At 36.4% G+C, this 23,678-nt stretch overlaps 1 protein-coding gene across 6 annotated transcripts in view; it reads right to left on the minus strand.

Moving 5' to 3' along the window:
* Window positions 1-855: 855 nt before the first annotated feature.
* dnm1b (dynamin 1b) overlaps window positions 856-23,678 on the minus strand; it is a 55,932-nt gene continuing 33,109 nt past the window's right edge. The window contains exons 8-22 of one of the 6 annotated variants that reach the window (XR_013796758.1): window positions 22,629-22,764; window positions 22,422-22,489; window positions 22,049-22,187; window positions 20,522-20,608; window positions 20,322-20,392; window positions 19,563-19,614; window positions 17,414-17,425; window positions 16,467-16,580; window positions 9,959-10,068; window positions 8,304-8,419; window positions 6,876-7,049; window positions 6,399-6,640; window positions 5,532-5,729; window positions 4,768-4,804; window positions 856-2,201 (exon numbers count right to left, since the gene is read on the minus strand). Coding sequence is in view for 2 of the 6 variants with exons in the window: in XM_079605845.1 (XP_079461971.1) it covers window positions 2,141-2,201; window positions 5,532-5,729; window positions 6,399-6,640; window positions 6,876-7,049; window positions 7,827-7,838; window positions 8,308-8,419; window positions 9,959-10,068; window positions 16,467-16,580; window positions 17,414-17,425; window positions 19,563-19,614; window positions 20,322-20,392; window positions 20,522-20,608; window positions 22,049-22,187; window positions 22,422-22,489; window positions 22,629-22,764 (1,588 nt within the window). In the remaining 4 variants the exon portion in view is untranslated. Of the gene's footprint in view, window positions 3,501-4,767; window positions 4,805-5,531; window positions 5,730-6,398; window positions 6,641-6,875; window positions 7,050-7,826; window positions 7,839-8,303; window positions 8,420-9,958; window positions 10,069-16,466; window positions 16,581-17,413; window positions 17,491-19,562; window positions 19,615-20,321; window positions 20,393-20,521; window positions 20,609-22,048; window positions 22,188-22,421; window positions 22,490-22,628; window positions 22,765-23,678 lie in introns of those variants that run through there. The other 5 variants (XR_013796759.1, XM_079605845.1, XM_079605846.1 and 2 more) reach the window with 5 other exon arrangements.

The raw sequence follows: 23,678 nt of genomic DNA on the forward strand, positions 1-23,678 counted from the left end.
TGAGTCAAGCACAACACCACATACAACACTATACACCTTACAAACATCGGACTCCCGTGGAGACTGGAGGTGAATGAGAACTGTGTTACATCAGCTTCGAAACTCTCTGATTAGCAATTCATTTCAGTGCAGCTAAATGCAGATCAAAATTGAGTTGTGAAACAGCCAAAAGGGGGAGGAAAGACCTTAAACCACAAAAGAAAAACTCAACATTGGTCTTGTCTGCCACATTTTCCCACTATGTGAGGCGTTTTTAAAAGTCCTCGGGCCTTTTTGAGAAAAAAAAGCACAAGATCTGTGATTTACAAGGGTATCTGCAGTCTACATCAACTACAGAGTATCCATTGGTAATTAGGGAATTCCTCTAGTTTCCTCAGCCAAAGCCTCAGCAGACATTCAACCATAAAGCAGATTCATATTGCATTGTTTTACACAAAGAACAATTTAAAAGTTTGGGGTGAGACTGGTGAGTATGACTTTTTTTTTAAGAAATAAAAAAAAAAATTCAGCAAGGATGCATTAAATTAACCAAAAGTGACAGTAAAAACATTTATAATGTTACAAAATATTTATATTCACACACATGCTATTTATCAAAGAATCCTGAACAAATGTATCAGTTTTTCACAAAAATATAAAACAGTTTTCATCTGTTTCTAACATTGAAAATTCAATTTTGTCATCACATGAATATTCAATTTCAAAATGTATTCAAATACAAGTTATTTTTATATTTCACTATACTGTTTTTACTGTATGTTTGATCAAATGAATGCATTTTGAATGCTATAGTGTAGCCTATATATTTGATTTATATTTGAGAATTTATCATGAAAGCATTAGCTGAAGCATTTTCATGAATATTTCATTTTTATTACATTTTATGGGTGAGAGAGATAAATACATGCATGAACTCAGTTATCTTCCACACAAAAGACACTTTAATTTGTATCACAAAGCATTGGCCCACACCACAATAAGATACACATGGCGGCAGTATGATACACACACACACACACAAACACACACACACACACAGATGAACGCACATACACGCGCACACGTTCTATTTAGAAAGATGATTTTGAATATACACCATAGATGTAAATATACTGTATATACACACACACATACAAACCATAAACTTAATTTTTTACAATCAGTTCATTTTCAATAACAACAATAACTTCATTGTCAATACTTAAATGTACATGTCGAGACAAGGCAACAGAAGCACAACTTCCAGAGATGCACAACAAATATACATTAACACTAGATTCTGTTCACCATTTAATCAGCCAGAACAGCTGCTATATTCATTTAAACTCATGTGGGGTTTTAAGAATGCTTCATTTTATTTATCAGTAACATTTTAACTGCAGACAGATTGATTCACCAACCCTTCCCATTGATCAGACATTTCCCACAGCTGCATCAACAAATAAATACATTTTGCACCAACTTTAAATGATCACATAAACATAATTCTAAGGCTTTTTTTCTCCATACCAGACACTTCATAATATACTGTATATCCTAATGTATAAACATTTCAGTCATTTATTTGTTTGCTAGGGAAAATACAAAGAGACAATATGGTCGAAACAAACACTGGGATTAAATATTGTTCAAACTTTCAGGGAGAATACATTCACACACAAATGTACCACATAACAAGTCCAAAAATCGTGATGTTTACTTTGTATATCTATCCTGTATTGGCGTGCAGACGAATATTCTGTATGCTTATGGCAGATACACGTTTAGCTCGTGTGACACTTCTATAATAAGTCGACATTGTCTAGTGTGTAAACACAAACACCACACAGCATTTTCAGTATATTTAACATTGCAGTGACTTCGAATGTTGACACAAGTCCATACTGGGTGTATTATTCAGAGGCCCATTACAATTTGATTAGTGTATATAGTACAGACAGAAGGAGTGACAAACCCCACAGCTCTCCTGCATTCTTCACTTATCTTTCTGCCTTTCCTTTCAGCAATTCCATCTGTTCTTGCTGTAATGCTAGGCAATGCATGCAGCAATCCCAGGATGCACTTGGTCAGAAGAAAAGCACAGAGAATGAGAGGCAGTGGACAGAAAGAGGAGGAGGACGTGGAGGAAGGATATTTGGCTCTAAGAGTCAAACGAAGGATTTGGACTCTCATTGTGAGAAGGGCTTCCTTTGCTTGGACGGCTAAAAGAAAAAAAGAAAAGAAAAAAAGAACAGCAAATAAAACAAAAAAGGAAAACCATGGCTTTGTCAATGTCAAGTAGGCTATATAGTATGATGGCTTAGTTTTGTTCATTTCAGTTAATATGGGCACTTATTGTGATTGTGGTGGCTATGACTGATGTGAAGAAGACATGTTTATCTTTCCTCTTTTCTGATGTTTTACAAATATGGATTTTATGGCTGCAGTTGCAATTCTCTTAATGATTCTTCCTTAAAGGTGCACTATGCAGGATTTACTGTAACTGTAAACACAACTTTCAAACATCCCTCCTCGTGCCAGAAGCGCACGCCCTGTCTCTCACCCCCGACATGATCAGTTGCCCAACCAACTCAAGATACAACCTGCAGTAAGATGAGTGATGAGCTAGTTTGCAAAAAAAAACATTGAACAAAGAAATTCAATTTAACTGCCAAATGAAAATTTTGAAGAAGAAAAAAATGGTTTAATTCAAAACATTTAATAAAATAAAAAAATTAAAACAAAAACAAATGTATAGGCTACTTTACACTGTCATATGAACAGCCAGTCAGAAACTACACTGATTTAGCTCTTACAAATCCATAGTATGCTGCGTATGTCTGATTCATTAAAAGGAACTGGTTTAAAGCGGAACACTTTTATAACTTCAGGGGACTAAGATAAGACTTGTTTATTGTTAAGAAAGAAAATATGGTAGCATAGAATGTTATGAAAGAGTCAATGAAGCAGTATGACAAGTAATATGTTTTTTATAAAAACATGCAGGTCACTCTTTTTGAAGGGTTGAGAAGCTGTCAGATGTTATATGGCTTATTTGTTGCTAAGAAAGGCAAAAACATGTCAGTGTAATCTAGCATTCATGTGGATAAATGTTAAAGCAAACTGTGTAATAGGCTGGTTGAAATTGACAGTACCTGTGCATTTTAAAATAACTAGTGTTCTTACTAGTGTAGCCTAAGTACAGGATATATGCTGGTAACGGAATAGAGTGGCACCACATACGTGCTTGATACAATTATTAGATGAGTTTAGAATATTACTGACATTCATTCCTGGCATTGTATTCGTGGAAGAGAAAATACTTCAAGTAAACATGATATGTACAGTGTGTGGACTATGCTTGTGTTGATGCTTGCTGTGTGCTTGTCATTGAGTGTGTGTGAGCATGCATGTGTATAGTGGCAGAGGGGTCAGTGGTTATCGTGTCTGCTGATCGCCAGTGTTAATGCTCAGTGAGCGAGTCTCTGTTGGATCTGGTGGGGAAGGCTGGTGCTCTCCGACTTCAAAGATGACAACAGACAGATTGATGGATGCAAACACACAAGCAGAGGGACAGACAGACGACAGGGGAAAATACACAATTAGGAACAACACAAAAGAACATGAAGACAAAGGCAGTAACAATGAGCACTGAAAATGAACATATACTGCATGATAAACAAGGTGGATTCATCAGAGAATTCATGAACTGCAAAATCTGTGGTGTCGTAGGCTATTAATTAAACATTTAGGACTAACAAATCAGATTAAAATGTTTTGATTCAAGAAAAAAAGAGAAGATTTTTCAATGATTAACCCAAATCACATTCAAGAAATAGCCAGCTAGATGATTTGCAGAGCCATAACTGAACATGTGGCATGTTAAGTTTCACAAATAAATTATTTCTGTGAAAAAAAAAAAAAAACTAAGAACACACATCATATAAAAACATACACGTCATATACAGTACAAAAAAAAGTATTAGAAAAACCTAGATGTGTTATGGGATCTATTTGCCTCAAACCAACAACACCGTTTAAAGTCCCCCTGTGGTGAAAATCTACCTTTAAATGTTTTTAATATGCTTAATAATTCATAATTCCAAAGTCAACACCATTGCTGAGTATTTTCTCCTTAAAACTGCAGGGAACCAAAGACGGTTTAATCGCTGGTGTTTCTGACGTCAGGAACTACCTTGTAACCAATCACGTCAACGAGTGGATCTCTGTGCTGGTGTGAGTGAGTGGGGGCGGGGTTAATTTGCATGTTCATATAATATGAATTTATACTAAATGAGGCAAGGGTGTAGAGTTACATTCAAGCTAATTTAAGGCATGAAGATTTTTTTCATCAGGGATAAAATTATTAAGGGATATAATTATTGACTCCTGGGGGACTTTAAAAGAAAAAAAATATGAAATAAATACAATTATTAATAAGTGAAAAAAAGTAAAAGTAAAAAATGACAAATTAAAGATGAAAAAATACATTAAAGCCATTAAAGCCAACCTTAAATATAACTATGGCTTGTTGTATAACTAAATACAAGTTGTTCAACCAGATGGCATCTTATGTAATTAAATGGCAGTTCTAAGCATAATTGTGTCATTAGAAACATAAAAAAACTCTGAACAGATGAATAGACAATAACAGACAGCGTGATGACATATCTGATTGACATATCTAGAGAATGAGGTGTGTCAGGGGACAGCAGATGTTAACACATTTAAAGATGGAACCATGCAAGGACATGGTGACGTAACATAAGGACAATATGTCGAACATACCATTTGCGTAACTCCTCATTGGTCACTGATAGAAATTCTGAAAGAATAACCGGAATCATTGTGGAAGGGATTTAGCGGGACTGAGTTTGAGGAGAACATGGGTTGACAGAAAATGAAGGAATCAAAAATGTATCATCTCCATGGTTTGTCCTGTTTAATTGGTCGGTTTTCTTTACGTTTTCATCCCAAGCATGTATATCATGAGAGAATGATCTCACAAATCTGGTGCACTGATGTTTCTATTTATACATGCAATAAATGAACTAAATGAGTTCAAACAGCATTGGAATAAATATTCACATGGATGGATGAATGTCAAGGAGATGGGGAAAGAAAAAAGTGTAGTTGAAAAAATGTGTGAGTGGTTTGTTAGCGCAGGTCTCTGAGTTTGACTGTGTATAGGAGTGTGTGAGCTGAGAAAAGGTAATGGATTGTGACAGGAGATAGAAGTAGAAATGGCAGGAAGTGTGTTACTGATCTGTATTTCTTGTGTTAAAGAGCAGGGATCAGGTCAGGGCAGAAAGGCTGTAAAGGGTGTAAAATGGAGGGTAGTTTGTAGATCATTGCTCTCAACACCATTAGCACTCATATTACTCCCCACAATTACCGGTAGTGGTAATATACATTCTATGTCAGCAAGAAACATTTCAAATGCATTTGTATCTGATCAATTACAATAAAACATCATAACTTTAATTTATAGGTCAGAAAGTTAATCATGTTTTGCACAATTACTGTACTTATAAACGTCCTCTCTGACTCACCTGGGGACACCTGGTGGGGCACGGTTAGGACGAGAGGGGACCTGGGGAGGGGGGGCACTGAAGGGGTCAGGAGAGGCTCCAGGTCTGGATGGCACAGGCGGTGCTCCAGCAGTTGGGGGCCCTGGGGCTGAGCGTCCACCTGGACGAGGGGGCCCTGGTGGGGCCCGGCGCTGGGGAGTGGGACTAGACATTGGAGATCTGTTGAGAAAATTAAAAGATTATTATGTTGGCTTGAGAAAGACAACACACTGATATTCTGTTTAAACTTAATATTATTATTATTCTGAGACTTCCATTTCTGACTAAAGAGCTTTAAAGCTACCAAGCGAACTCACCACCAAGACCTTTTTGACTGTTCTGACTCAGGTTGTCTAACTGATCGGATCTACAGTTTTCCTAAAACAGAGAGCCAAGTGATTTGAATCTATCTATCTATCTATCTATCTATCTATCTATCTATCTATCTATCTATCTATCTATCTATCTATCTATCTATCTATCTATCTATCTATCTATCTATCTATCTATCTATCTATCTATCATTAGCAAAGCCTAGCTTCTAGCTTAGGACATGCTACCAAAAACGCTAGCAATGGCTAACAAAAGGTATTCAATTAGTGGTTCCCCTTCATTGTTTTGCCTAATTGGAGTTATAGTTCTACGTACCTCATTTGGAAAAAATTTAAGGCGCAGTGTGTTCCTGGCTTTTCAAACAAAATGTTAAAACATGCTAGCAACTTCTACAAACATGCTAAAACATTTGACACATTGCTTGGCGTTAAAACCTCCAGACTTCAAGCATTTAAAACTACTTTCAACTTTCTGAACAGAAACAATGTTGATTTATTGAAAAAGATGACACTGTACCTGCGCCCTGAAGGTCCTCCTTGAACCTGCAGCCAGGAGTCATCCACTGGCGGGGGCATGGTAGTGGAGACTGTGGTGGTGCTGATGTCACCAATGATGCCGAGGGCCTCTTTCAGAGCATGATACATGCGCAGCATCTCCTCCCTGTGCTGAGCCTGTTCTGCTGACTCCTCCATTAAAGTGTTCTGGTCTCCACATGAGTACAAGTTAGCAAGCAACTCAGCATGGATAAAGTCCTTAGTCTATGGGAAGAGAAAGCAAAGACAAGGATAAAAAGCATTTTTTTTCCAGTGACTACAGGGCTAAGAAACATCCAATAAGAATCCAGTAAGATCCTATTGGAAAAAACCTGATTCTTGACTGGACAGTTTGATTCGTAATACTTATTTGATCTCACCAGGATCCTTTAGGTTTGGATTATAGAAATTGCATAGGAATTATTTTAGGTATATCGAAGCGTAATTTAAAACAGCTTACACTGTTGATCATGAGATGCATGATGGTCTTGGGCATTAGGTCCCTCACAGTCTTGTTGACGATGGCCATGTAGGAATCCACAAGGTTCCTGATGGTCTCCACCTGCCTCTCAAGCTGAGGATCCATGGAGTGCATGAAGCGATCCGAGCCGTTCTCCTCACCGGCATCACTCTGCTGAGGGCCATCAAGACATTGATATTTACATATTACTGGCTCTAATGAAATTAGGGACACAATAAGGAACAAATAGTGAAATAGAAAAGCAAATAAATTCAGGCCTATCACGAGTAATCAATCTAGATCACGATTAATTAGAAGATTTGTTCTGGCATCGATCTCCTTTCTTAAAGGTAGGGTAGGCAATTTTTTTAAAACTTTTTGTTATTTTGGTTGAAACTCACTTTACATCCTAATAGCAATCAATAATAGAAGTGGTCTTAATATATAAAACATGTACAAATATCTCCTATGGAAGTCTCAGGACCAAAACATCTTTCTCCAATCTTTGCATTTGGTCCGAAAAGCAGAGACTATCAACACCGAAATTAATCTGCAGTCGTCAGATGGTACAGGTAAGAGCTCTGTGAGTTGTTTATAATCATTATTATTGTAATGTTATGTGCTTTGAGACATGAGGTAATTTAACGCCGTCCTTGTGACGCTTTGCACTCTGCTGTGTGCGTTCATGTATTTTGGAGGAGGTGTGGCTTTGGAGACGCTCTCTGCAGGAGGGTGGGATGGGATCTAATGCTTTCAAAACTAGCTTGTTATTGCAATCCTCTCCAAAATTGCCTGCCCTACCTTTAACCTGTTAATGGTGGGGTTCACACCATCATTTCAAAGCATTGTTAAATATTGACATATTGATACTCAGAGAGGAATAAGTTTGCATATGACATAGATGTTTGGAGGAGGGAAAAATTGAACAGTCAGAGACAATTTTAAACTTACCATCTCTTTATCCTGCAGACAAAGCAAAGAAAGCACAATAAGTTAATAAAATTAGTAAGCTATCAATGTAATTTAATGTGGTTTGTTAGAATTGTGTTGGTTATTGGTTATACAGGTGAAACTTGAAAAATTAGAAAATCATGCAAAAGTTCATTTATTTCAGTAATTCAACTTAAACGTTGAAGCTAATATATTATATAGACTCATTACATGCAAAGTGAGATATTTCAAGCCTTTATTTGTTAAAATTTTATGTTTATGGCTTACAGCTTATGAAAACCACAAATTCAAAATTAGAATATTGTGAAAAGGTTTTCAAAAGCTGTAAGCCATAATCATTAAAATTATAACAAATAAAGGCTTGAAATATCTCACTTTGCATGTAATGAGTCTATATAATCGAGTTTCACCTGTATACATGTGCCAGCTGTTACATCACAGTTAATATGACTTGAGTTAATCAGTGGAGGCATTCACGTACAGTGATTCGCTCTGTGTAGACTCCAGCTCGTAAGAAGGATGCCTTCCAGCTGTCCACCTCCTCCTGAGTGTCGCAAGCTAATTCCAGTTGCCTGTAGTCTTTATACACGTTCCTGAGACAACAGTCCGACAGCGACAACGAGCATGAGCAATGAAAAAAGTCAGATTGTGCTTACAAAATAAAAATGCCCAGACAATACCGCCATTTGAGATGTATTGCATTACTTAGTATTACGTTTTTTCTCAATCGCTTTGGCTCAATTATCGAATGGTCATTTTTCCCCCCAATTAGATTCTTGTTCACATCAGATTTGAATTTCTTGTTGATTTAAGCAAATTGCATGTGTTTTGGCACATGTGTGCAAAAGAGTAAGTACAATTGTCCAAAATAACTAAACGCACAGGTTTTTTTTATCAAAAATGATAAACAACTTCTAAACATTCTTTCATCATGTGAGCCATCACTTGTTAAATGGTGCATTTAGTTATCAAAATCTGTAAGACATGCATGTATATTCCATAAATATCTGACATGGAATGTTTGTAATGTCTGTTAAATTGGCAAATAGCCTGACGTTGTATTGAAATAGTAATCACAATCTTAATCAACCAATCAAATTTGGAAGCATAAATATGGAGTTTGCCCAGCACAATCACTACTATTTCTCAACATTGAGGAACGTCACAACCCTACACAGCAGCAGCTACAGCATAAATACATTTGTATTCATACAGTACAGTTATTTTTGTAGAAATGTTTTGCACTTAAACTGAAAATTCACAGTTGCTTGCCATGGAAGAGCAATAGGAAGACATAAAAGAATGTGAGATGGTGTTAGGGAAAGACATCATAGAGTGTGTAAAAATGAACAAGCAACTGTGAATTTTCATTTTACATGTAAAACATTTTTCAAAAATGTACTGCATATATACAAATGTATTTTTTTTTTGTGTACTACAGTATTGACTTCTAGTACATGTTTACCTTCTGTTGACATCTGAATCTAAAAAGCTCAGTGTGATACACAAGAGCGTTCAGCTAAACAAAACTGACATTTTTTTCAGTCAACAAATTATCACCAAATTGAGAACAACAAAAAAGTAGAAAAAAACTGTATGAAATTTGTATATAACAAATATTGGCATGGTGAAACACATTTAAACATTTTGATGTTTATGACTCACACGATGACAAAAAAAAACCTTTTTATTTCGGTGGCATTAGCCAATTTACTGACAAAATAACTAGGTTTTGAAGCATGAATTAAATGTGTTGGGTGAGTTACTACATTTTGCAGACATGTAATAGAGTTATGTTGTTCCAGCAAACAGTGGAATTGTGACAATTGAACTTACAGTTTAGAGAATTGTAAGACTGTTTTGGAAAATGGGCCTAAGCCATTGAGAATAAAGTATTACTGCAATAAGAAGAAATGCTACATGAACACAAAAATCAGCATATCAAAATGATTTGTGACACTGGACACTGGAGTAATGATGCTGACAATTCAGCTTTGCCATCACAGGAATAAATTAAATGTTAAAATATAAAATATAAATTAATAAATTTATATTAATTATATTAATAATAATGATTTTTGCATTTCTGAGAGCTCTGTGGAGAGTAAAATTATTATTATTATTATTCTTACCTTTGTTCAGTGTTAAAGAGAGCAAACACATGCTTGCTGGACATGAAGCTTTTCTCTATATCTCTGAGCTTCAGGTTATCCAATGGCAGCATGTACTTCTTCTCTTTCTCCTGCAGGGGGCAATAAGCACAATAAAAGAGGAATAAGAACAGAGCAAAGAATAACACTACCAGATCAGGGACTACTGAAGAGTTATTATCCAAAATAGGCATAGCTGATCCAGCCTTTGCAAAAACAACTTCAAAGAATAGAGCTATGTTTAGAATACAACACTGCACACTTCTGTATGGTAGTATCCTGCTCTGTACATAGCCTAGAATTCTTTCATGATTGCATGTGTATGAATACATGGTACAAATTCAAGAGTATTAAACAACACTGTTAGTGCTTGTATTTCGTCCAAAGCAGTTATCACATTAAAGGGTTAACACATACTTGTGATGCGAGAATGTATTACACACTGGAAGCCTGCAATGCACACTGAGTATCATGCTTTATGACTCATACACTTAATCAGGAGCACACAAGCTGGAGATGCAAATCCTAAATAGATTGAATTAAATAAACTCTACTCTATTAAAGTGTGTGTTTTTTGTGTGCGTTTCTTTTTTCTCTTTTTTTGTAACCTAAAGGGGACAGAAAATGTTGATTTGTCATTTTGATTTATGCTTATTCCTTTTGAATATAAAGCTATTGAGAGAGGACATGAAGAGTGTAGGAGGAGAAGAGTGAGGGAAGATCAAAACACTTGCATGTTAACAGGGTGAAGCATGCACATATTGAGTAACCTTCTTCCAAACCACCAGAGGAATTCATTTTAGCATCAACACAAAATGGTCTGTATAGCAGCTAACCTTAACAATACTTGAAGTCAGTAACTAAAATTATTTATTGACTTAATTATTGTCCTTTAATCTGAGATTAAGAATCTCCTTTTCATAAATGTCCTGGCCAAGATGAGCAGCAACAGAGATTCTTACAATATTACAATAACAACAGTACCAATACTTATTTAAAAACATTTGAAAATTGCAAAGATTTAAAAGTATATATTGACACCAAGTTTTGTATCTTCAAATAATTTTTGTAAATTATCCCAATCACTAGGTGCGGCATACTGAAAAGCTTGTTTCCCTAATTCAGTTCATACCAGTGGAGCCGAAGAATATGCACCAACAATTGCAAAGATGGTACACCATGGTAGAACAGGTACCAATGCTTTAGTCTGCGTGTCGATAATGAAGACCAAGGTACTCTATTATACAGCTCACAGTGATGAGTTCTAAAATGACAAATTGTTATAAACTTTGGTGTTAGAGGGCGTCTAAAAAACATAAAAGTTTGGTATAGGCACAAATTTATACAAACTATAATCAACAACTGGCATGAAGGTAGCAGAAACTAATCTCTTTTTTGTCTCAAATGAGAAATGGGCTTTGATTCTAAAATTAAACCCTAGCCCAATAAAGCCTTAACCCTGTCCTTAATGGACTTGCATCAGGTATAAAAGATAAAGATTCATCAAATATAAAACCAAGGTATTTTTATTCTGTTACTTATTTTCCAGTGCCCTGTAAAATGCTAACCAATAATAGATTTACTGCTTGTTTCTTTAAATGTGAAAAAAAAAAAAAAAAAACTTTTGTTTTGTTTGCATAAATTTCAAGCATCAAAGCCTTCGTTGCACAACACTGAATCAGACTGTAATAAACACAGCTTAATGACATTTGGGTGCATCAGCATAGAGATGAAATCTACCATTCATAATGTTGAAATCAAGATTATTAATATAGATCATAAAAAGTAGACGCCCCAGAACAGAGCCCTGAAGAACACCGCTAGTAATCTTTAAAGGTGCAGATGAGTTCGCACCCTGCAGATCCATTCGCACCCTTTGTGTCCTGACCATTAAATTATTTTAAAACCAAGATATGGTGTTATTGGACGATCCTATTAATTTAAATCTAAATTTAAATATTTTACTCTAGATATCAATATTTCGATATGTTTCCGATACTGAAATATCTGAAACGGTTCCAATACTACTGTTTCTGCAGTATCGATGCACTGATACCAGCTGCATCTATAGTATTATAGTCGTTGCTGAATTATCACAGGGAATATTTTTTACCCTGCCCATAGTTTGTAAAAACCAACAAAAATCATGTTTATTGAACGTACTACACTTACAGTGGAAATAGGAAGCTAAATATTACAAAGTGCTTTTACATTTACATGGATGGATGGATGGATGGATAGATGGATGGATGGATGGATGGATGGATGGATGGATGGATGGATGGATGGATGGATGGATGGATGGGGGTGGGTAGATCTGTCGCCATGTAAACTGGCAACCGTGCACACCATGTGAAGAATAATAGGTTTATCAACACTAAATAGGCAGGGACTCAAAAGACTGAAAATAAATAGTCACAGAAGATCATTAAGTGATTTTAAGTGACTAGTCAGTAAGTGACTATACTCTCATGTTAACACATATAATGTTCAAATCATAGCTATACTCTCATGAAAAGTCTTTCAGTCTTTCAAAAGTCCATGGTAAATGCATTACTGTAAACACACCTTTGATTGTTTTAGAAAACTGATGAACAAGTTTAAACGATTGCCTGTGGTAATCAACAGGAAATTTGGCATAGAGACTTCAGTTGAACACAGCATTCCTTTAAGAACCTCAGAAATTCAGACTGATTTTCAAACACCAGGCTTCAGAACGCTGACCAAGCAGACGGTGTCATCTAATGACAATAAACTTTCCGTCCACACTGCCAGTTTCAGAGATTAATGTCCACAAAAAACAATGTAAGGGTTTCCCCGACAGACACCAAGGATGGATCAAACAGTGTGAGGATTATTTATGTCTCTCGTTTATAGGCCACATAAAAAATGGAAATTTTTTTCATCAAATATGGAAAAACCCAAACGTTGGGTTAAAAATTTAATTTTGAAAAAGTAACCCAATGGCTGGGTTTGTCCATATTTGACCCAAAATTGGGTTGAAACAACCCAGCATTTTTTAGAGTGTGTTAGCATCTTATTTAACATTTAATAAGAACCCTGCATTTCAGAGAAACATTCTGTGGTGAGCATGAACTTCAGCCTCAATGTGAACTGACTTCCGAAGCACCTTAATTCTTGTCTGGAGGCATGTTTTAAAACACAAGGGCCAGTATAAAGAGCCCTTTATCCAGTACGAGTAGAGGAAGTGAGGTTCAGAATAAATAGCAGCATGGAGAGAGGTACAGACCACATGACTACACATCTGGAGATATTACAATTCCGCCTCCATGCCAAGAAACTCAGTCAGCACCACCACCCACAACACACACACACACACACACACACACACACACACACACACACAACACACACACACACACGCGCACGCACAAGTCTGGTTACACAAGTATCTTTGTGAGGACACTCCACAGACGTAATGTTTTTTTATACTGTACAAACTGTATATTCTATTCCCTTACAATAACCCTACCCCTAAAAAGAAAACTTTCTGCATTTTTACATTTACAAAAAAAAAAAAAACGAATTCTGTAATGATTTATAAGCTTGTTTCCTCATGGGGACCTCAATTTACGTCCCCACTGTGAGGCGGGTCCCGATGATTCAGTGTGCATTCAGGTTGATGTCCCCACCGGGATAGAAAAACACACACACACACACACACACACACACACACACACACACACACACACGTGCACACACACACACACACACATCTCAGTAAATGTTGAGTCTGACAGGTCTTCATCAGTACCAGCTTTCCTTGTCTTACTTCTTTGTGACCTCTGACTTCTCACTTCCTGTTTAACGAGAAAAGAAACATAAACTAAAGGCGGAGGGAAAAAATGCTCCCAAAAAAGCTCCACCTCTTTCTCTCCCTCTGCCTCTTTTCAACTCTTCCAGGGGAAAGTCAAAAGTCTGCCACGTCAATTCTAAAAAATCTACATTTGAAAAAGTACAAAAAGACGCTGTGCGTTACAAATTAGTTCAGGCGATGCAAATACTGTATGAATATCTTCATTTTGTCTATCTGTTATCTAAGACTTTGCCGCTGATCTGAGGGGGATTTATGAGTCGACGGGAGTGAAAGGGCCAGGAAACCTAACTCTTCTTGCCACCCACATTCTTTGCTTTCTCGTACCACCATCAAACACGCAGAGGTTTTAAAGGACCCTCCTCTCCTCCTCCTCCCCCACTCACCCACCACTCTTTGGCATCTCACACACTCGGACGTCCAGCCGAACGGAGCAAGAGCAAAAGAGAGACAGAGACGGAGAAAAGGATGGATGGAGGTTTTCGGGAGGACAATCGAAACGTCTAATGCCAAATCTGATTGGCACAGATGCATGAACGTTTGAGGTATTTCTTGTCCCTTTGAAGTTTTTATTATTTGCATATGGTAGAAACAAATCTGAAAGTTTAAAGTTAAAGAGGGACAATGGGCTGTCCAGCAGCTAGGGAAACTGGGGGAATTTTAAATGGATATATGAAATAAAATAAATAAATTATAGATAGATATAAATAATGTACATTTGTTTATAGAACATGAGCAAAAAGTGTTATACATTCTAATAGGTCTGAAATGCATCGTGGCAAGCTTCTCTGAATAATAAAACGTACAATAGTCTGCTTCATGAAATAAATAAACAAGTAAAACTGATGCAATAAGACCGTGACAAACGGCCTGCTGTAAAAAGTCACTATCGACTTTCTCATTTCCCCTTTTCTATGCTTACTTCCAAAAAAAGGTTTGAAAAACAAAATGCATGTTCAAGTTGTCCATCATTTGATTGTTAATTGTTTTGTACAGATTCATTCCTCAGTGCTGTTGGACTCATCTCCCTGTGAAGCGCCATTCCCGCCCCGCTTTCCCAGTGTTCAGACTACCTGTTCAGGGCGTAGAGATTGTACAGTAGTCTGCACATTGGTTAGGCTGTGTGGGGGTTCACACACATCATCTTGTTCTGTTCAGCAACAGTCTCGTCATCATGTTTCTGTATGTCTACCCATGGAAATCTGCATTCCTTTATGTACTAAGTAACGTCTGTGTGTTTAAGAGCGTTTAAGGAAGGGGGTTACATATCTTAGTTAGCTAAATCGAACAAAACTTTCCCTGGATACATTCAGAAACCTCATCTATTATAAAAAACGATTATAATCGAGAAACAAAAAAACAAAAAAACAAAAAATATATATATATACATAAAAGTATGTTTATATAATACATGTGTGTACATATTATTATATTTATATATTATACACTATATGTCTGTGTTTCTTGGCTTGTGTTTGTTGCCTTTGGCTTATGGCTTGCTTAGTTGGAGACATTTAATATTCAACAATATTATTGATCTGCCTTACTTAAGGTAGACGATGATGAAATTTTCTCCTAGAAACAAAATTTGTTGTATTATTATCACTGTGAAGCTGCTTTGATACAATCTGTATTGTAAAAAGCGCTATATAAATAAAGGTGACTGACTAAATGTGTGTGAGCATGTCTGTGTGTGTGTGTAAAGAAAGAAAGAAAGAAAGAAAGAAAGAAAGAAAGAAAGAAAGAAAGAAAGAAAGAAAGAAAGAAAGAAAGAAAGAAAGAAAGAAAGAAAGAAAGAAAGAAAGAAAGAAAGAAAGAAAGAAAGAAAGCCAATGCTTTCTTGCAATGCCAAGTCAACATTACAATGTTGACTTGATGGAAAATAAAAGTATTTTCGCTGTGTATAATTGTCATTGTTTGGACTCTTATTTCATCCACTTGGACCACAAAGAAATTGTTTTGGCACAAGCAGGACATAACTGTGGGTTTTTTTTTTTTTTAAATGAGGAGATTAAATGAAAAACAATTATATGCAAAATTGATTTTTTTTGGAAGTCATTTTGGACTAGGAACTCCTTTGTTTTAAACAGACTTTCTCTTCATGCTTAAACTAACTACAGCAAGGCCTTTTGGGAAGTGTTGGACCAAAATCTGGTATGTATGGTAATGAAAACCATATGCCACCTTCCCAACCCCCAGAGCAGCCCTCCCACCAGCCCCTGGTCTGCTTCTCCTCATGCCTCATGCCTCGGGACTGACAGTGGGGGTGGGGTGGGGGTCACAACAGTACCATAACACCTGTGCTTGATCAGACCATCAAGACGGCAATACCTGGCCATTACTGAAGTAAAAAACAGAACTAATGCACTCATGTATACTGTATGACCTCATTCATCTCATTCTCTTTTCTTGGATCTAATGAAGCGGAGCATTTACAGCATGGGTTACTGGTAGGATAAGATGCTTTCATTGTGAATTTAGACTAAATATAGCCTTACTGCTGACGGAAAAAAATACTGAACTAAAAAGCACAGAGTATGTGAAAAGAAAACAAGGCCGCTTCAGGGAAACCATCCACTGTAGTGCGTATACTTGCTTCAGATAAAAAGCTTTGCTAAATGAAAAGCAACCAAGAAAAGACATCAGGGGACTCACCTCATCATCTTTGTACCAGGACAGATTCTCAGCGGTCAGGACAAACCAATATTCCTTCGCTCCTCCTTTCATGATGCCAATATTATTGATGGTCAGCCAACCCTTTCTGATCACCTAGACACCATGTGGCAAACATAGGCAAACATGTGGGACGTAAGGGATAGTGTACAGTCAGACAGTCATTGTTATATTTATCAAATATACTGTATAAATGAATGAACAAGTAATATTGGTTAAAAATTAGTGCGAGAATACTGAGGCATGATACGAGAGACATGAACATGGAATGCTATGTAGGAAATCAGTTGGGACAATGACAGATTATGCAGTTCTGCAGTAATCATACAAAAATATCTGAACCCAGAATGATTGACCAATCAGAATCAAGTATTCCAGAAGTATTCCATGTTATAATTTCAAAATGATGTGTATGTGTGTCAGATTTCTCAGAAGAACAAATCAGAAGAACATTGCAAATACAGTGGGGTCCTAAAGTCTGAGACCACTAGTGAAAATGTCTCTACACCGTTCAGAAGTTTGGGTTTTTAAGAAATTAATACTTTTATTCAGCAAAGACAAATTTAAATTGTACTAATATTTTTTTATTAAATAATGCAGCTTTGATATTAAAAATATTAAATATTTGAAAAATATACTGACCCCAAACTTTTGAACAGTTGTGTATTAGCACATTTGTAATCCCATTTATACGTTTTACATAAAAAATCCACATGAATTTAAAAATGTCATAGTATTTTTTTTTTTTTATTTAGGTGTAAATGAAAAAAAAAACTACTGTGATTAGTACTGATTAGGATTAATTAATCAAAATGTAATGCTTTATTTTAAATACATTTTATATTAAAACGGCAGAGTGCATTAGTAAACACACACACACACACACACACACACACACCAAAGAGGCCGCAGTCAATGCACACACTTACCATTATCTCATCCTGAGGCGTGTTGGCATAGCAACAGCAGCAAAGCAAAGACAGGGTTTAAGATAGGTAATTATAAACTGGAAAAGGCAGCAGAGAGAACAGACAAGATGAACAGAATACAAAAGTAGCAGAAAGATGCTAAAACAGTTCAGTCACCAGTTCACACAACTAGCACAAGAAATACAACAAATCAATTGTTAAACATGATTAAATGGAACACGCAATAAGATAATTCAGCCTCAATATGTGAATTATTCCTAACTAGAAATGGCACAATTGTATATCACAATACTCTTAAAGGGGTCATGAATTGAGAAACCAAATTTACCTTGATCTTTTGACACATAAGATATCATTGTACTATAAAAAAATATCCTGTGAGTTTCAGAATTCAAAACTTCCTTGTTAGTCCAAAAACAGATTTTATTGAAACCAAGCTCAGAAAAAGACATGTTTCGGATTTTGTCTAATTATTACATCATAGTGCGACAAAAGACCGCCTCGGCAGAATCAGATCAACATCTACTTCTACATGATTGTTGAAGCTCCGCCCTCTTTAGCTCCGCCCACCAATTTGTGCATGTCATATAGTAGTAAATAAGAAACAGACGCAAACACAGGATTACTCCAACAACAAAAACGATAGAGATGCCTCTGGTAATTACAATACGTTTTAAAGTGCCACGTTGTGGAAAAACACAGTCTTTGCATTGCCATCCTTGTGATCCTAACATTAAGAACGCATGGATGGACTTTATTTTTAACGAAGTTTCAGTCAGATTGCATCAGTAAGACACTGTTCGTTTGTTTGCTTCATTTTACTGTGGATTCGTTTTTAATGCAAGACACAGTTCGATGCAGGCTTTTCAGAGAGACTGAACATAAAAGATGACGCAATGCCGACTATATTGGATCCGACAGCAATGTCGCAACACAGTTAACCATGTTTTTACCACGTGTCACTATTGCTTTGTCTGATACAGATTGTTTAATATATACTGAGTATTTATACTGTAGCGCCACAGTCAAACAGATTAATTGTGATAGTTGTGATTAACTATTCTTTCATTTGCTTTTGCATTTATGGGGTTAATGTGGGGATTCCCAGATATGGAAGAAAGAACGTAGATAATGCTGATTTTGTTGTAGTTTTGATATAAGCCATTTGCTGTAATCCTGAATAAAAATTTCAGTGAGTGACATCTTCTGTTTTGTTTCTTTTGCCAAAAAGGATGAATGATGGATATGGTACATTTATTCATAATTCAGTTAACACAAAACACCATAAATTATTATTTGCCAACCATAACTGTGGTACCTCCAAGTACTTAAACTTTATTTGCCACAACTAAGACTTATATAATACGCATACATGTTTCACATTGTTGGCAAGCGTTTCAACTAAACGAGATATGTTTCAACATCGGAAGTTTTCAAAACAAGTCCACACGTGCAATAGCGGGCCGTTGAAAATTATTTTAATATGCAAAACAGTTTCCTAATCATACTGTAGCAGTGGTCAGTGTTTGAAAGAGAGGGTCAAAAACAGGAAAATAGCAAATTACTTCTAAATTGGAGATGTTTTTTTTAATTTATTTTTTATTGAAAAATCTTGATAACATTATGAGTAGACCTCAGAGAACATTATACAATTTTAAGTACTTTAAAAAACCTACTGATAAAGGCCTAATGAAAGTCCATGACATGTCCAAATTAAAGGCAAGCCTATCATGCATTTTGAAGAATTTATTTATCTCTATTTAAAAAGTTATGCACATCTGTACAAAAGTACAGATGTAATATACAATTAAAATATATTTATATATTAGTTTTGTGAATATATGTTAATATATAATACAATTAAGTGTTATAATTTAATTTAAATCTTTTATTAAATAATACTGTTCTACATTTATATGATTTAATTTACAATTAAAAATGTTTTAGTTTTAAAACCCAGAGGCTTCCTCATTATTTCTTACCTTTCAAGAGCATTTTAAAAACACACACCCCTGTTCTCAATAAATAAAATCTCATAATATGACAGACACTATCCAATTATAAAAATGTTTGAGTGAGGCGGCAAACATCTGCCAGGCTGTGAGATGCATGCAGGACGCAGCATCTGTTCATTCTGTCTTCTGCTTACCTGATTGCCAGCAACCTTCTTCTTATTCATCTGATTGCTTCTCTGCTGGGCGCTGAAGAGATGAACAGAAAAAAGAAATATCCATTAAGAACACAAAGAGACTGCAACTAGCCACAAGACAAAGTTTGAATGTTGGGGGTCATTGCCGAAAAGCCAACCCAATCTCACGGCAGTTCGTAGGAATTTTACGAGGTGGCTAATTCGTACCAATTCATACGACCTCACTCGTACGAATTTGTAAGTTTTTTGCTAAATCGTACATATTTTACGATTTGCCAAAATCGTATGAATTCTTACAAATGACCTACCCCTGACCCCGCCCCTAAACCTACCCATCACGTGGGTTTAGACAAATCGTACAAATTCGTACGAGTGAGGTCGTACAAATTCGTAGGAATTAGCCACCTTTTAATCACTCGTACAAATTCGTACGAATTGGTCGTGAGATAGCGTTGGAAAAGCAGATGTCCTGGTTCCCCAATCAGACGTCTTAATGATCTTAACCAGCAATACGTTATTAGATGACTATAACTTTACCAGCTATGTTAGCAGTTAAGCTGGAGAACAGAATGGCTTATGCTGATCCACATTCTAGACATCATCAAAATAAACATGAATTCTGTGTTCGTCCAGGCTAGTTTATGGTCGTGCTGTTCTCCCGTTTCCCATGCTGGTGACCAGCAAACCAGCAACCAGTATGCAAAGCATTCCTAAACTGTATTTAGTAAAAGGTTTAGTCAATGGTTAGTATGTTCTTACTTTGCAAAACCGATGAAATCCTCATGATTGGTGTTCATGTATGCCAACTCAATGTCAATTAGCAACATGACCTGATGACAGAAAAAGCAAACAACAATACACATTTCACTACTTATTTTTCAGTTAAAGCTGTCGCTTGGTTTTACCACATGAGTTTGTGTATGTAAAGGGTTGGCAGGTGCATGATAGATGGGCTGTACCTGATTTTTGGTGCGACTCTCCCGATCACGGATGTGCTGGGTTACAATCCTCTCCATTTCCTCTCTAAGCATGGGGTACTGAGCCAGCTGTCCCACAAAACACATACTGGATCATTTACTGCCACTGTCAGCTTATTAACAAATCTTATTAACACAGACAAATGGGCAAGAGATTTCATTCATTATTTAAGTGCGGAAAATAATTGTGTTAAACATTAGTTAAATTACTCCACCCCATTCTTATTATTTGAATGTGTCTAAATGTTTTGGTTTTGAGTTAAGAGTAATAAGAATTATTTTGTTTGTATACACAAAATGTAATATAGAAATAAAAAAATAAAATAAAAATACATACCGGTAACTACATACATTATCATAAATTAAATGCTATATTTCATGAAATAAATAATGTATACTTTATTGAGATTTTTATTTCATGAACTGTACTTAAATGTCATCAAACTATTGCCACAATTTGAATATATAATTAATTTTCTTCAGGCAATAAATAAACAATAATAAAAATGTTCTATTTAAAGGTAGGGTAGGCAATATCGATGCAATAGCAGGCTAGCTTTGACAGTATTAGATCCCACCCTCCCTTGAGAGCTACGCATGAACATGCAGGTCACGCACAGCCAGAGCATATTCAGCAAAGCGGCATAAGAGACGCCATTAAATTACCTCATATGCGGATTTATGGCAATACATACGCTGACAGGCAGGTCGGACGTTGTATGATTTTAGACTAACATTTTTTGGTACTGACATTTCCACATACGATATTTGTAAAAAAAATGCTGTTAAGACCACTTCTATTATTGATTGCTATCAGGATGTGAAGAGAGTTTCAACCAGAATAACAAAAAGCGGTTATGGGCCTACCTTACCTTTATTTTTTATAGTTTTTTTTTTTTAGGGTTAAATATGACCTATACCGGTTCTTGAAAGGCTTTACTAGATTCACTCTAAACTAAAGTGAGATCAGATATGGTTATATATATATATGTGAGAATATAAATTTGGGGTCATACGATTTTTAAATGTTCATGAAAGAAGTTGCTTACCAAAGCTACATTTATTTAATCAGAAATACAGTAAATTTATGAAATAATATTACAATTTAAAACACCTTTCTATGTGAATACATATAGTTAAATTTTCAGCAGCCATTAATCCACTCTTCAGTATCACATGATTCCTCAGATTTTAAAATGTACTGTTTTGGTGCTCAAGAAAAATGATTATCATCAAAGTTGAAAACAGTTGTGCCGCTATATATTTTTGTGGAAACCCTGATACATTTTACAATTCTTTGATGAACAGAAAGTAGAAATCTTATGTAACAATTTAGTCTAGTTTAGTTTAGTCTTTTGATCAATTTCATGCATCCTTGCAGAATAAAAGAAAATAAAAAACATAATAAATTATTTATTTATTTCCAAAAATTGACCCCAAACTTTTGAACGGTGTGTATATGAAGGTCAAATGGGTATACTGTATAGACAGACATGGAGTAAGGTTTACCTTCTTGGTGCCTTGTCTGACCGTATTGACCAGCTCGGTGATGACCAGGTCCACACATTTCTGACATGGTTCTTTAATCTTAGCGATCTGCCGTTTAACAATAGTCTCGAAGGCCATGTCTGGAGTAAACAGACCAGTCCTGACAAGTAAAAGAAATGAACAGAGCAGTCAGAGATCTAAATGATGTGCTTTGCAGTTCCTGATTAGTTTGTGGTTGCAGTTTATATTTCACGACATGGTTCTCATGGTGATACTTCATATCAAGCTAGCAGTTGTTCAAAATGTCACAGTGACATCAAAGAGAGTTTGATCTCAGTGCAGGTGAGTTGGCGAATGTGTTTGACTCTGTCTGTTTGAGGTAGAGGCTTCACACCTGATACCGTGGATGTTCTTGATGGCGTAACTTATCTCCTTACGCAGCTCTTTGTCATCAAACTCCATCTAGTCACCATTAACAGACAGAGAGACACTTCCTTTATGTAATATGAGAGAATATAATTCAAATAATGCCACAGAAAGTATGGGCACTGCATTGATTTGATTTTAGAGAACGTCAGTTGTCACAGTATGGTAAAATTACCTTAACTAGCTCAAAGGGGAAGCGCTCGTGGAAGATGCGATTGATCCTTGCACCTCCGGACAGCTCCACCGTGTCCACCTGATCTCCTGAACCCTCAATGCACTTCTCAAAATCAACTGCAAACTGCTGAACCATCCTTTAAACCAGAGAATAGTGAGTTTTTTTGTGTGAGTCACAGAAAATATACAAACCACCACACAGAAACACACACAAATAAAGATACACTACTGTTTAATGTTTAGTGAAATAATTATCTTATGCTTACCAAGGCTATTTGATTAAAAATACAGAAATACTGTGAAATATTATTACAATTTAAAATAACTGTTTTCAATTTTAATATATTTTAAAAAGTAATTTATTCTTGTTTTGGCAAAGCTGAATTTCCATCAGGCTTTACTCCAGTCTTTAGTGTCACATGATCCTTCAGAAATAATTATAATATGCTGATTTGGAGATCAAAAAAAAAAAAAAAGTAAAACAGTTGCTAAAAAAAAAATGAAAACAGTTGCTAAATAGTTCCCTTTCGAATAGGAACTCTACACTGTGTCTTGGATGGACGCTATGGGGTCGCCATCAGGCGGTTTACCAGGCAGATCTGCTAAAAGAGGGAACATCAGGGACTGTCCCGTGAAGCGGTTGCTTAACTGCGCCGCACTACGGATCTAGCTCCCCGGGGCCGCTAAACAAACAGCCGCTGCTGTCAGCGATGTCAGCGATGGTGGCATCTGTGACTGAACTTGGCGGACATCGGGGAGAAAGAAAATCATTTTCTTCTCGATGCCCCAGTCTCACCCTCTGAACCTTTTGGTACATCTCTTGAGACAGTGGTTGGAAAGTTTAGTGAGGCGAGGGAGCAGTTGGCAGTGTTCAGGAATACATTCCGTGCCGACCCATATCCCCGGCTAAAGCCTCTGGGGGTTCTGTCATAGTCCAAGTGTCCCACAGTCCAAGGGCCGGAGGCAGGGCCATAGGGAGAGCGTGGCCACTCACGCTCCTCCTCCCTCGAGGAGTCGAGCACAGAGGAAGCGAGATGTGAGGAAGAAGAGA

The sequence above is a fragment of the Phoxinus phoxinus genome (assembly GCF_949152265.1).
Source record: "Phoxinus phoxinus genome assembly, chromosome: 3".
NCBI lineage: Eukaryota > Metazoa > Chordata > Actinopteri > Cypriniformes > Leuciscidae > Phoxinus > Phoxinus phoxinus.